The sequence below is a fragment of the Podarcis pityusensis genome (genome assembly GCF_964106645.2).
Source record: "Podarcis pityusensis genome assembly, chromosome: 3".
NCBI lineage: Eukaryota > Metazoa > Chordata > Lepidosauria > Squamata > Lacertidae > Podarcis > Podarcis pityusensis.
Window position 1 is genome coordinate 42,841,882 of NC_138026.1, and position 15,923 is coordinate 42,857,804.

General features: G+C 42.0%; 1 protein-coding gene across 3 annotated transcripts in view; it reads right to left on the reverse strand.

Moving 5' to 3' along the window:
* RNGTT (RNA guanylyltransferase and 5'-phosphatase) overlaps nt 1–8,244 on the reverse strand; it is a 114,986-nt gene extending 106,742 nt beyond the window's left edge. The window contains exons 1-4 of one of the 3 annotated variants that reach the window (XM_080999889.1): nt 8,164–8,244; nt 4,686–4,795; nt 3,792–3,895; nt 3,624–3,712 (exon numbers count right to left, since the gene is read on the reverse strand). In XM_080999889.1, the coding sequence (XP_080856015.1) occupies nt 3,624–3,712; nt 3,792–3,895; nt 4,686–4,772 (280 nt within the window). In that variant the 5' untranslated portion in view covers nt 4,773–4,795; nt 8,164–8,244. Of the gene's footprint in view, nt 1–3,623; nt 3,713–3,791; nt 3,896–4,685; nt 4,796–5,380; nt 5,597–8,163 lie in introns of those variants that run through there. The other 2 variants (XM_080999890.1, XM_080999888.1) reach the window with 2 other exon arrangements.
* Nucleotides 8,245–15,923: the final 7,679 nt, after the last annotated feature.

Genomic DNA, 15,923 nt, shown 5'->3' on the forward strand with positions numbered 1-15,923 from the left:
CTGCAGAAGTATCACCTATTTTCCCTTAGCAATGTTTGCAGAAAACCTACCAGATGTGAAGTTTTTAATATGCTAATATTCAAGAAAAAGAGGTAAAAATATTAAGGCAAGATGAAACTTAATGTCAGCCTTGTGAACCATCTCAAATATATGTCTTGATTTATGCAGCATAAAATAAACAATGTGAAGCACTATATGTTCCCTGTATCCTAACATCAAAAGTTTACAGCCCATCACTGAAAATTACATTTAAAACAAGTATCTGTTATGAACTGTTTTAGAACCAGGTAACAATACCCAGTTTCACTGCAAATTGCTTATCCAGTAGCAAGGCCTTTCTGCACTATAACTGAATGTACAGTTTTAGCCATTGTGTGCTGCAGAAATAACAGTGCAATATCCCAACATGAACGCATAATAGATATAAGCCCAATAAAGTACTTTGCTCTATGGGTAATTTTAAAAACATGCTTGCTGTATATTTCTGAATTTGTTTTTTGTGGGTTTTGTTTTGTTATATACTAACAGAAACCTTTTTAAAAATGCTAAAGGTATTCACAACAGAAAAGTTGTGAACCATTCATCACAACATGATTCTATACCACAATTTACAATTGCTGTGAACATGTTATCCTAGGTCAAAAGATAAAGGCTCAAAGGACTCTCCTTCCTCTGGAAGTGAGGTAGCATATTTTGCTGATCTCCCCTTACCTCCTTCATCCCCTTGAAAATCTGATCCAAAGGGTGGAGGAAAGAGGCATGAGAGGTAGTAGGAGGGGGAAAGGAAGATGGGTAAAAAAAATGCCCCTCCACTTCTGTACTCCAGACAAGCCTCTGCTCAATCCCAGTTCCCTCTGTAAAGAGCCCTTTACAATCCAAACAATACCACTTTAACTGCTCATAAAAATCAAATATCCCTTTTTCAAAAACCTACCTTATTGCAAGACAAGCTGATTTGTTCTGTATAAATTTAACACATGTGCACTGTTCACATATACACCAACAAAACAAACAAACAAACACAGCCTCTTGAACACACAGAAAGCTTCTAAGAAAACTGCTTTTCTTCCTCCAAGAAATGATGTTCCTATCAACCCCAACTTAATCTCTATAATAGTACTATGCAATGTATCACTTGTCTGCTCATCTGGGAAGAGTAACAACTACCTCGAACAGGCATTTGGGTAGCAAACTTCTCCTTCTAACAGAGGAAAATGTACACACACTATACCCAGTTCTGTGTTTAAAACAGAACCATGCCACAGAGGCTACACACATGCCCTCTCCCCATTTTATATCATTAAGAAACCACTAATCATTTAAACACAAGAAGGCTGCCTTGTACCAGGTCAGATTATCTATCCACTTGCTCAGTACCAACTTATCTGACAATCAGCAGTTCTACAGTGCCTTAACACAAAGGTCCTTGGTGCTAATATCATAATGCCATTATACAAATCTATGGTGCAACCACACTTGGAATACTGCGTAAAGTTGTAATCACCTCACCTACAAAAAGCATACTGTGGAGCTGGATAGGCAGCCAAAAAGATCAAGGGGGTGAGGAAAGATTACATCAGGTGGGGCTTTTTAGTTCAAGGAAAGGCAAGTAAAAGGAGACATGGCAGAGATGTAGAAAAGAATGCATGGGGTGGGGGAAAGTAGGCAGAGAAAATTGTTCTCCCTCTCGCATAAGATTAAGAACACAGGAACATTCAATGAAGTCAAATGCTTAATGTTTCAGGACAGACAAAAGAAAGTACTTCTTCAAACAAAGCATAGTTAATTTATGGAATTTACTCCCTCAAGGAACAGTGACAGCCACCAATTTGGATGCCTTTAAAAGGTGTTTAAGGATAAGGCTACTAGCCACAAGTGTTGTGTTCTACCTCCAATGTCTGAGACTTCATTTTCAATAGGTCCACTCTGAGTAAAACTTAGCCGAATACCACCCACAGACGCCACAACAGAGAGCAGATAGGGACATTCTCTTTCCACTTCTGATCAATTCAGTGCTGCTGTCTCAAGTGGAAAGACTTACAGAAGTGGATGGGCACTTGTAAGCTGTCTAATCCAACCTCCTGCTCAGTACGGAAAAGCCAGAACTAGAGCATCTGCAACAGATGGCTGTTCAGCCTCCCCTTAAAGCTCCAACCTCTAGGAAATTGGTTCCACTGCTGGACTGATTTTGTTGTCGATATGTTTCTCCTAATGCTCAGTTGAAATGTGCCCTCCTACAGTTTGTGCCCCTACCCACTGAGACTGTATACACTTACATTTTCCTGTGAAGAACTTGGAATACTATGTAACAAATAATGTATTTCATTAATTTTACTCACGCCTCTGAAACTGGCAATTGGGGTGGGGGGTTAAAAATGAGCCTATGCTTTATGCCAGTGGTTCCCAATTAGCTAAGCACTGCGGACTTGGTGTTGAACCAAAAGTGGAGTGCTCCGAAAGCCCTGCTTATGCCATATTGGTAGTCAAGGTGACCCCATCCTTGATTGTTAGTAGCTGTAGCACTGAGCTCATACACAGCTCACTTTGATATCCACTAATTGGCCTGCCTGGATATAGTACTCTTATTTGTGGGCTTGGGAGGTTGGGCCCACAGCCCAGAAAGAGGAAACGTCTGTAATGTTTGGGGTATCAGCCACCTGTTTCCATGTGATGTATGCTGCTCTGTTGTATAAAGAATGTATGCACGTTTGCTTGGGTGTGGACTGTCCAACATCGGACAGGCCATCTCTTTGCTGTGGAGTCCCACAGAAGACTTTGAGATGGGGCAAGGGGAAGTGGTAGGTTGCTGTTGCTAAGTCTATTCCTTTCTCTTTAATAAAATACTAGAACTGATCACTCTGGCGTTTTTAGGCTTCTTGGTTCTTCTGCAAAATCTGAATGCCTGTGAGCCCTCTGGCTCTGCAGGTCGCAACACCAAGCCATAGATCCCCTACTTTTGAAAATGTTGATATCACTATGGTAGTTTTTTTATTATGTGAATGGTTCCATGAACCCCCTGGGTGGGTTCCGCAGAAAACCACAAATTTGGAACCACTGATTTATACAATGCCTATGCTTTATAGAGACTACCAAGTAATGTAGCCAAGAGGGCTAATACTACACTGTAGAAATTAATTAGGTAAACTTCACTGTAGAAATTAATTAGGTAAGACTAGATATACCCAACTAGACATTCAGGCCTGTACATACATTACCAGTAATAACAACTATATTTTTCTCAAATTGTGGGATTCACCCAAGTTTTACTCAGAGCAGACCCACTGAAATTAATGAGCATGATTGTTAGGCCCAGTAATTTCAATAGGTTTACTCTGAGTAAAACATAGTTGACTAACACCTATTTTATTCTGTCCCAGTTGTGTGATGCTGGCCAAATTAATTTACTGCCTTTAAAGGAAGTGGTTCTTTTACCTGGAACATAACATAGGTGTACTAAATAACTCGCCCGCCCCATAAGTACTACTGACCACGCTACTACCATGGGAAATGCTCACTCCCAAATAAAACTGGTTTATGGTGGGGACAGGATTGAAAGGGTGTTGTGTGAAAAGAGAGATAAACAAGGCAGAAGAATGGCAAAAACAGAAATATTAAACACGTACCTATAAGTTCTGTTGGGTTCTTATTACTAAAATGTTCACATATACGAATGAATGTTTCTGTGTTATCAGCTGTGGGGCATTCACCATGCCTGGCAAAACAAAACAGTCAAAGTTATAGAAACACTCCTCTTGTATAAAAGCAAATACTCGTGAATTCAATCAACTTACCCTTTACACTGAAGTTTTATATATGTGATCCCATCCTTCTCTATATCACTCCGGTCATAGAACCTAGTGGTGTTTGTCAAGTCTATCAGCAGACCCATCTTAACCTGGAAATAATAAAACCAGTGTTTAAAGCACACACAGTTCTTCCCAGGACTAACTGCCCCCCCCCCCCGCGAAAAAAGAACTTATCAACCACTCCACACTGTCTCAACCCTTCTCCAACTCCTTAATGCTGCTGTTGATAAAAGTGCTTTTAGCGGTCTCCACCACCACAGCATATTGTGTGACAGAGAAGCTCATCCCCAAAACAGTCTCCTGAGTTTGTGCGCATTTTTTTTTTTTTAACTTTTGCCTCAAAAGTTAGTTAGTTTATTTACCTTCTGTTTGTTATCTTCAGCATGCATATCCTCTGAACATCTAACATACCTTGCCTCACTCCTCTCAAACTAGCAATTCTTTTGGTTAAAAAATGTAGACATCCACTTTGAATGTAGACAGTAGTAAAGTGGATTTATAGCCCCAGGCTACCAGGCAACAATAATAATAAAAAGGAGAGTACCAAGAAACAATTGCATAGCCAAATCTAAATGTGAATTTGAGGCTACATATATGCTATGGAAGCACGCTGGGCACTTTTCCTCTGATGTGCTGTTGCACATATGCTTACAGAGTTTATACAGTTAATGTATAATGTTCCACCAGTGCAAAAGGATTGTGATGCTGTAGAGAAAGTGGCTTATTTCTATCTGTACATCTTCCCTCCGCAATTGTGATTTCCCACTACCACTGTCCCAAACAGCCATTATGTACAATCTTCTATTATTATACTTATCAAAGGGGGAGAATCAAATGTTTATGCAGTGAAGGAAACACTTCTTTGGTTTTATTCTTTACCTTAAGACTTTTCAAGTAGTTTGATAACATACTGGGGTGGAAACGATACTCTTCAGCAACTTGATCATCATATTTTGGTCCCAACATTGTCTTCAGGGGCAAAAACTTCCCTGTGTGGCAACAAAATCAAAAAACCTTACGTCTTACAGTCATATTATATGGAGTCATATAAACATGTGCGACCGCCGGCCTGAATCTTTGTTAAAATGCTTTCACGAGAACTGTAGCGGAGTTTGCAAGATTTCGTTTCGGATTAAAACTAACCAAAACAAACCAAATTGAAACTACACCGAACGATGAGTAAATGCTTTCATACACCTGTGAATATGCCTGAGGGACTCCCAAGTCCTACGTAAATGGGGAAGCTGCGTGAACCTGATCTGTGTCTGGGCGGGGAGCCCATGTAACCTGCGCACCTGCGTCTGTCCAGGAGAGACTGTGACAATCATCTCTTTGGACTGGAGGGGCGTGAATAAACCCGAGGACCTGTCTCCGCGAAGGCCGAGTCTCTCATGGCAAGGATAACAAGGCACCAAGCGGTGCACAAGCCCTCCTCTACCCGCCCGATCGCACCGGCGCGCCGGGAGGCACAGGCGCAAGTGTCCCGGGGCCGGGAGAGGCACGGCTGCTGCGCGCGAAAGCGACGCCTGTCCCGCCCTGCCGTCGCCTCACCGGCCACCCCGCTCACCGCTCACCTGCCACAGGCTGCCCGCGCCTCGGGCAGCTCAGCCACCGCGGCGGGATCTTGTTGAAAGACATGGCGGCCCCGAGGCCGGAAGAGTCACGCAGCCGCCTCGCTTCTCCGGGAGGCAGGACTCCCTGACAGCTCCCCCTCCCGCGCCAGCAGCAGCGGCGGCGGCGGCGGCAGCAGTCCCAGCCACTTCGCACGGAAGCCGCCAGACCACAATGCACCGCGGCCGAGAGCGGCCGGTTCCGCTTCCGGGATCCATCGAGCTTGCCGCTTGCTCTGGCCACTCTAGGAAGGTAGGGGGCGTGTCCCGTCCTCTCTGTGGCAGCGCGGTTGTCAAAACGGAGACCCCACGCTTCTTCCCATAGAAGTACGAAACAAGCAGAGGAATACCTCAGGCTTGAAGGAGCGGGGAGTCATTATTAACTCTATTGCTGTAATGCGGAGGGTTTTCAAGTAAAATATGGTTTCTGCAAGCAAGGGGTTTTAATTTAATAAAGTTTATACTGTACTGTACTGTAAAATACATATAGAGTGGGATTTAACGTAGCTCACCCAAACCCCGCAGCGAGGATTGGGGAGGCGGCGGAAAAAGGGAGGTCCCGTTGTGCCATATGTTATTTTAATAGACTAAGTTAAATTTGCACGCAACTACTGGATCCCGTCCAGCTTTGCTGGAAGGCGATGCGTCTTAACATCGTCTCGCTCCTCGCACCAAAAATGGGCGCCCTATCCAATATTAGACTGCATCTTATGGCAATGCAATTGTGTTAACAGGACACGTTTAAGATGTAAGTTGCGTTTTAAAAAACAATAAATAAAGCCCACAAAGAAGACCTGAGTTTGAAAGTAAATCGTAGACTTTTCCGTTGTCTCCTGTGTGCAGCTTTCACTTTTACTGTTTTAGCAAGCCTGGAGGGCAGAGAAACAGTCTAGGCTTTTGCAAGAGACTCAAATTACTTTTAAGCCATCAAAAGCATTGAGGAAACCCCTTCTGAAGACCAAGAAACGGCTAGGCTAAAAAAATAATAAAAACTGGGTTACCATGTGTCCCCTTTTTCTAAGACACATCCTCGTTTTCAGACAATTTGAGACAAATTGCATTTATGTGCTTAGCAAAGTGCTGTCGGTGGGATCTGCTCCGGAGCAGGTGCTGGGGCAGTGCCTCAAAGCCATCTTCCAAGCACTGGCATTTACTGCCGCTTGCCTGGGTGGTGCAGTGGCGAGACAAGGTGCTGGTGAGGTCAGGGATGCCCCTGCAGAGCCCATTCAGCACTCTCACCCATGTGCTTATGCAGCCTTATGCACCATTCAGGTAAACAGTGACCACACCATGGTCAGGATGGTGACACTGTGATGCCACTCCTATGTGGGTTAGTCCTAAGTGCGGGGGTGGGGGTGGCTTCCACCAGCTGAATGGCAGCCACCCAAACTCAATGTTATATTGCGGGAGAGAACAGGCATCGTAAGGCACATGGGCTGAAACTGATACCACTTTGAAAAAACTACCAATTATCCATTATGAATACATAAAAAAACAAATACAACCCCATGGAAATTCAGACACAACGTCCCTATTCCACACTGATACTTCAACTTCAAATTAGCCATCATCCTCCAATCATAAGGAAGCTTTATAAAATCATGGAACCACTAAAAATTAAGCATAATCTCAGGGCTGAGGGGGCCAAAGCGGGTGTCTCCTGTGTCTTCATAACTGTTTAGTTTTTATGTTTGCTACCCTGGGCTCCTTTGGGAGGAAAGGCAGGATGGGAATTTAAAACAGTAAGTGTGTCTTTAATTTTAACTACTGCCAATATAGTTCATTAGCTGGATCAGGGTTCACATTGTTTTGGAGTCAAGTCTACATGCACACAAAACAAAACAAAAATACCCTGATCCTTCATGTTTGATTTAAATGCAGCCTTCAGTCAGTAGGTGGTGCAAAGATTTCACATACTCACACAACATTAATTGCAAAGCTTCATCTCATTGGTGTATGAATAAAGCACAGTCCATAAACACATAATATATCAAAAACAGGAAAGAAAGAAACAATTGTCAAATGATTCATCAGCAGATTTCAAAACGCTGTATCAGGTTTCAGCCTCCAACACCTAATGCCTGTGTAAAGAAATGTCTTTAGATAGCAACAAAAAGTCAGTAATGAGGGGGACAACTGTATCTCCATAATGTAAGAAGAAACATGATTTGAACTGAAGCCTTAAGGGAAAATTCCCTGAACATCAGACTTATAAAGCAACAGGAAAAGTTAAAATAATTATTAGCATTCTGTGGGGGGGTTAATAATAATTTTAAAAGGACTTTAACTATTAATATTAAGCTATACAAATAAAATGCTCTAGAGGAGGTTATTGAAAGAGCAAACATTGTGTTTGTACTATTTATGTTGACTCTAAAACTCAGCCTTCAAGAAGGTAAACAATGGAACTATTGCTTTCAGAAATGTGACCTACTTTCCAGACCTTCTTGACACTAGAAGATAGCTGCCTGACCTTGAAACAGTTGGCATTGGCAACGGGCCCAACCATTGCTTCCCTAAACACAGTTCAGCTGTCCAAGGAACTAAGTGTAAAGCATGCTCATGTCTATTCTGGAAATTACAGCTGAGGCCTATGATCCCAGTGGTTCTGTTCTGAACATAATGTGCTCAGCTGCATTAGCTGCCAGCCCAAAGTAAATGTGACTGCTATGCGGGAATAAAGAAGGCCTCACGTACAAATATTGAGGAAGGGCGGCACAATGTGACACATACACACACACCCCTACCTATATTTCAATCCACATGTCTCCATTCCTTAGGAATACATTCAGGACTGGCCCAAGCTATTTTGCTTCCAGATGCTGATGTTTCACCCTGCTAGCAACAGCTATTTAGCTCAGGTTCCTCAAAGAAGCCACCCCAAGTCTTCCAAAGCTTTGCCAAGCCTGTGGCAAAGACTTGGCCGGGTTATAATTGGGAGAGGCCTTTATAATCTATGGTTGGCTGCTGCTTTGTATGGTGCCCCAGTTGCTGTCCAATCTCTCTGGATTCTTGACAGATATGGAGTGCCTGCCAGGCATCTTGCACTTCTTGCTTTCTCTTTTGTTTGAAATACATGTTTCGCAGCCCAGCAGTGTGAGCCTGCTGTCATGGTACAGTCATTCTAGCAGGGCAGGAGGAGCTCATTGCTCATTGCACTGTGCCTCCCAATCCCATTCCCTGAGACAATACGTTGTGCCCAGTGGTAGGGTAGGCAGAGATCTGATTTTAGAGCAAAGGAGTGTGTTATTACCAGATTTGCTAGTGCACCACTGCACACATGTATGCACGTCCTACAAGTGTTTGGTCCAAAAGTCTAATTTTGAGGAATTAGCAATACTGTTCTTGGGATCTTTACTGGAAACGGTTGTAGACAGACAGAATTTCAATGACTTTGATAACTTTGCTTAATTTAGGGGTTTGATGCAGACCAATCTTAGCTTCCTTGCGCCAGAGAGTAATAAGGTAAAGGACCCCTGGATGGTTAAGTCCAGTCAAACGCGACTATGGGGTTGCGGCACTCATCTCACAGGCCGAGGAAGCCGGTGTTTGTCCACAGACAGCCTTCCAGGTCATGTGTCCAGCATGACTAAGCTGCTTCTGGTGCAATGGAACACCGTGATGGAAGCCAGAGCGCATGGAAACACTGTTTACCTTCCCGCCGCAGCGATACCTATTTATCTACTTGCACAGGCATGCTTTCAAACTGCTAGGTTGGCAGGAGCTGGGACAGAGCAACAGGAGCGCACCCCGTCATGGGGATTCAAACTGCCGGCCTTCTGATCAGCAAGCCCAAGAGGCTCAGTCATTTAGACCACAGCGCCACCCACGTCCCAGTGCCAGTAATGAACACAACTTAGCTGCAGTTATAATAATTATTCATAAATAAATGCTTAAAGGTGACAGTATGCAAATCTAAAATAATTCAATAACAGCTGCAGAAAAACACAGAAAAGGATGGGTTTAATATTCCACATGCAAGCTCACCCACGCCTTGCCTGGACCATTTACTTAATTGTTATTGCGGTGATAGAGAAGCGAGACTAAAAGTAGCAAATTGCCTAATAAGGAACCATGAGACAAAGTCTTCAAAGACCCAGATTTGCTGTGCAGAAAGTAAAAGAAACAGGAAGGCGAAAAGGTTATATGCAAAGTAGTAGTTCTCCTGTCTCTGGAGAGCCTGATTAGTGTGGAACTGGGGGAAATAGTCATACCTCTGGTTGCGAACATGATCCGTGCAGGAGGCATATTCACAACCCGCAGTGTTTGTAGCCTGAAGCGCCGCGTCTGCACATGCACATGGTGTCATTTTGCGTTTCTGTGCATGTGTGAGTGCATGTGTGAGTATGAGTACTTCTGGGTTTGGCACAGTCCGCAACCCAAAAATGCACAACTCGCAGCGTTTTTAACCCAAGGTAAGACTGTACAGAAGAGAGGCAATTAGAAGAGTTGGAACACCAATATTAGCGGCCCTGCAATAAGAGATAATAAGGGAATCAGCTTGGTTTCTTCACTTTTAAGGGATCCACAGAGACTGAATTAGAACTAAACCAACTGTGACTTCATTATGGGTCTGCAGTGGACTCAGTGTGCCTGTAAACAATTGAGGACAATTCCTGCCACTTCCCTTTACTGTGAGAACAGTTCTCCTGGATCTGACAGAGGCCCCTCTTGTCCAGAATTCTGTTTTCACACTGGCCAACTAGAGGCCTATGGGAAGCTCACAAGCAGGACATGAGCAGAACTGTATTCTGCTCCCTTGTATCCCAGAGAAACTTATATTCAGATGCCTATAATATTGGAGATAGTTCTTACACCACCACCATGACTAGTAGCTACCGATAGCCTTGTCCTCCATAAATTTATCTAACCCAGGAGTCACCAAGCTTTTCAGACTAGTGGAGAAGCATGGCAGACAACAAAATTAGAGAAACCATCATCCCACCCCCGCAACCTTATGCTTACCATGGAAAGTCCGCTATGTCCTGCTGGTCCTGATAATGGAGATCACACACATGCAGACATACAGACAGATGCTGTTGCTGTCTAATAACAGGGGATATACACAAGGTATCCTCACCACTCTTACTTTGCAGAAATTGCTTAGAAAGCACAGGCAACTCACAACTTATGAGAATTTAACTTATGCACATTCGGCTTTAATAATCTGCTGCTTGAAGAAGCGCTTGTTTTATCTGTTCTGCATCTTCCGAAGTTCAGTTTTATTAGATGGCCCCAGGTTCTAATGCTGTGAGAAAGGACCAATCCGCTTTCTCCTCACCATACACAATCTTCTATATTTGTCAATGCCCCTGTCCCTCACAATTTTTCTAGACTAAAAAGCACCCAAATGTTGTAACCTTGTTTTAATCACTCTGAACAATTCAGTGTCATTAGCAAATTGGCCACCTCACTTCTCATCCTAACTCTACATCATTTAAGAACATGTTAAAAACTACAAGTCCCAGTACAGGTATTTGGGGAAAACTACTTCTTTCATCTCTCCATTGTGAGAACTGTCAATTTAGCCTTACTCTCTGTTTCCTGTTCTTTAATCAGTAACTGATCCGTAAGATTATCCCCTTATCCATGAGCACTAAACTTACTCAGAAGTGTTTGGTAATATGACTGTATGAAAAGTTTTTTGGAAGTCCAAGTACACTGTGATTACCGCACCACCCTATTTACGTACTTATTGATACTCTTAATATCTCAAAGGGTTATCAGACTTACTGTTACAGAAACCATGCTGGTTCTTCTGGCTTTGTTCTTAAAGAACCATGCTTGATCATGTTATCTTTAATAACTCTTTCCATCAGTTTTCTCAAAACAGAAGCTAACCTGCCTGTAATTTCCCAGATCCTGCTCCAGATCCCTTTCCTTACAGATGTTACATTATCCGCTTTCCAGTCCTCAGGCACAAAAGCAGATCTTAGGGATAAGTTACATATTTTTGTCAGAAAATCAGCAATTTCACATTTCAGTTCTTTAAGAAATTTTGAGTGGATGCCATTTATACCAGGTGCTTTTGAGACATACAAAATAAAGGGGCAGATGTCTTCAGTAGTTTTTCCACTGTGCAAACAGAAGACAGGAATAAACGCTTCGAGGCAAGGTTAGGAAAATTAAGAGGCAGCTGTGAGAACAAGACTACAGGCGCCACACTAAAAGGAGAAATTTGTGGAGGAGTATACACTCTGGCAAGAAAGGATCAAGTGAAAATCCCCAACTCCTCTCTAAATCCCTGGGCCCAGCTCAAGAAAGAGAGAGGGAAGTGTGCTGATGAACAATTTAAGTGGACAAATGGAGCTTCCCCAGTCTATCATGTATCACCTTACTAGTTTGAGGACTGTACAGACTATTGGAACTGAATTGTGGTCCCAATTGTCTCAAGGTGAGAAAAACATTCAAGATGTCTGCTTCAGCATTCTGTAATTAAGATGAAATTTTCTTTCAATGTACATTAAGCCTGCAACTTTACGCACGTTTAACTTGCACACATTCAGCTTTATGCACTTGGTTAAAAAATATATATAAGGGGATGGGAGTCGAGGAAAAAAAGACTTTGGCAATTCCACCCGCCATTGCATCTGATGTGTTTTGGTTATACACAATTTTGGCTTTAGGTGCGAACCCCAGGATGTAATCCCTGTGTAAATTGTTGGCTTACTGTTTTGTTTATTTCCCTTGCTTTTTTTCCTATTTGTCACAAGCCATGTAGAAGTACTAATGGGATTACACTGCTTTTGATAGCATAACATACAAACATTACAAGAAAACGAAAGAGAAACTCTGCTACAATATTGCATAAAAGAATAAGGAAGTAAATAGTTTCTGGCTGGGGGAGTATGTGAGGAAAATTGCCCATGAGAAGGGAGCAAGCTTACAACATGCCTTTCCATACTCCTTAATTTTGTCTAATCTTAGGACTCAAAATAAGCTATCTCATAAATGTACACTGAATAGTTAAATGTCCTAACTATGTGCCACTGTCTCACTCATTCCCAAATCAGGAATTTCCAAAACAGAAGCAAATTAAGGCTCCTGGAGTGTTTGCATGATGTTGCTTCCATTCAAAACTGAAACTGGGTCAAAGATTTCCTTTTCCTTCCCCTCCCCCCCCTTCCTAATGAATATTTCCTAATGAAAAAAACCAGCAGGATGTACAGGATGTACCCCCCCCCCCCAGCAAAGCTGGTTTCCGGATAATCCATTTTCTGCTGCTCTATCACATATATTCTGTGAGGCCAATAGAGCTTCTCTCTTCGGCTGACGCATGAATGTTGCAATCGGGACTTTCCCCAGTACTACGTAAATGCCAGCAATAATCCACAAGCTTTGCAGTTTCACTTCTGTCTGAACACAAAGAGGAAAACCCAGCCCTTGAGCATACTTGGATATTCTGTCCCATCTTGCTCAGTTTAAGGTTCTGATAAATATCTACACGGAAATACTTTTCCAATGAAATGCAATTTACTAAGGCAACCTCCCATAAAAATCTACATTTGCTATGGTTAAGATTTCAGCTTGGCATTATTTAAAAAAAGAAATCCTAAATTGTTTTATTTCTGTCTTTGAGCTTCAAGAAGCAGATCCCGAAGATAATAAAATAATGTCCATACTTTCCTCTAGGGAGGGAATATCTGTATCACAATGTGGTGTTATAAGAAAAATACTGCTCCCTTTCCCTTATGGGGTATCTAAGAGCCCGTATAGAGTCCTTAAGTAGGTTTTCTATCGGTAGGAGAAAATAACAGAGGCCAACCAGAGAATATTAAGAAGCTAAGCAGCTAGTAAGCTTGATCTTTATCAAACTGTTGCAACAGGGTCCCCCGCTCACCCCACACAGGGAGGAAGGAGAGGAACCTAGAAGAAATGTGTGCAAGCTGTTATATAGACATTTGAAAATTGCCTCCCCTGTAGCTCAAGCCCACCCCCCAAAACATCATACATACATCACTGAAGGGGCAGTCTACAACAGAAAACCTGTCTGCCAAGATACCTGATAATGGTCACTGATCGCTTTTACCTGGGCATCCTGGCCATTCTTTTGTGATGGTAAACACTTAGTTCCTGAATCCAGGTCACAGGCTCACACTATTCATAAGATACACCCTTAAGACGGAATATGTGAACAAAGAGACAATGGGGAGGGTTTTCCCATTTCCTTCCTATGAACATATGATTTATATATATGAGACCTTAGAATTCCTGTAACAGTGTAAATAACAAGCGAGTTGACAAAAATGTTTGAAAGCTTCCAGAGCAAAAAGTGTTTTTCTACTCCAGAATCTCTCATTTTGCTAATCTCTCATTTCAAACAAACACTTATGAATACGATTCCAAAACCAGCCTTGTTAAACCAAACAAAATGCTACAAAATAGCATGCAGGCTTTCCATTCTCCATCCACCTTCAGGCTGGGTGGATAGTAAACAAAACAGAGCAGGGGAAAAAACATTGGCTGTTGCTGCAGCCATGAATGAGGCCTGCAGCCTTAAGATGAAATGAGGGAAAGAGACAGCAGACATTTAAATGAGGCACTATTAATAAGGCAGTCTTGTCGGTTTCAGGTTGCACCAGGGGATGCTGCGAAAAATAAACAGGCTATGGTTGAATACCCGGTAATTCTTTTTTTTAACCCACCACGCCATCTAAAACGAATCTCCATCTTTGCTGATATACAAACTCTGTTTTTCTGCATTCATATATACTTAGAAGAATCAACTTTGTACTATCAACCTAATCCTTCCTTCCTTTGCTGTTACTTGGAAAAAAACAAGAGCCAAATTATCAGCACAGAATAATAGAAGTAGCTTTAACCAGGCAGTTTTGCGGGGCGGGGGGCGGGGTTTCCCCTAGGATGTCATGTGTATTTCATACCAATTACATCACCCCTTTCTCTATATCACCTGAGGCTGAGTCATTTAGTGTTCTTGCATATAATCCTCAAGAGCAAGCCTAGGCAGCAGCTGCTTAATTTTCTTCTAACAGCCTTTAATTTATAGCAGACAACCCCCTTATCGATATACTTTCAAAGTGCTCAACATATATAATTTAGGGTTGCAACATGTTTCTGATTGTCAAATATTTAAAATGCATCAGTCTCTTATTACTTCATGTAACAGGGAAAAAATATATTCTGTTAAAGGATGCAGTCATATTTAGCACTTGGCAAAATTACAGCTGTATATATCAAGGACTTCAGCTTGTAAAATCTGTTCCCCAAATTAAAGGTTCAGAGAAACAGACAATTCTAGCGTCAAAGACATTCCATGCAAACAGCAACAAGGAGGGGAAGGACAAGGGAGAGAATGTGAATGAGATAATTACTGGAACCGTTTTAAGGAAATACTGTAATGTAAAATCAGAGAGATTAAAATATTTTATAGTAGCAAAAAAACAAAAAAACAAAAACCACTATGAAAAGCCAATGAAGTCATCTAAACAAGGAATAACACTTGAATTCTGTTTTTCCTCTGTGGACCTCCAAGTACACACAGGCTTACCTTATTTTTTCCTTATAATCACCATGTGAAAGAGTGGCTGCAGAATCATCACTCAGCAAATTTTGTAGCAAGAGTGAGGTGGGGGGACGTGAACCAAAGTCTCCTTAGTTGAAGTCCAGCGTTCTGTCTACCAACCCAAAGCAGCATAATTCTGAAAGCATTACGTCAAAGAGAAATGAGGCAAGAAATGCAATTGGGGTGTAAATGCTTTTGATGCCTTGGGGGGGGGGACATACTGAAGGGGCTTCTGGAGCACCTTGGGGAGCTCCAAGAAAAGAAAGAGGATTAGGGTGCAATCCATTATAACAAAACAATGTGATCTTGGAGTCATACCTATGACATTCTCCTTTCAAATCAGAAAGTCTCAAAAGGAAGTTATTTTTTTCAAAATCAGTAGGCAAAAGCAACAACAAAAAACCCTGCAGGTACAGGAAAAAAGAATATATATTTATGCCATATCTGAAATGAAAATAAGCTGAGAGGTGATATGGATACACAAATCGTTGCCTCAAACGTCACTGAGGGCTTCCTCACCTTTACAGTATTACATACTTCATTATCACAATTTTATCAGGATAATTTAAAAAAAGGCATGTACTAGAGGCAATGGATTGTACCCAATGACATCCTTCTGCTCAAATAATGGAATTTGCCCTTCGCTCTCCCCGATTACTTCCAAAATTTACTCTGGCTTGGGGATCTTCTTGAGCAGATTTGGAGGTGTGCAGGGAAATGAGAGGATATTCTCACAGGGGCACTGGATACAACCCACTCTTTCATATACCTTAAACCAGTGAGAATAATATTTATAAATCTAAGTACAAGAGGGCCTTGAGTTCGTAACTCACTGACAGGCAGCAAAGAGATGCAAATAAAACAAGAAAAAGCACACTTTTTAATCTACTGGATTATAGTAATTGCTACCAAGTTGTTGACTTAATTAAACACTCCTGAAAAGGCCTTAAGGGTAAATACTCTCTCACACATATGACACTTTAA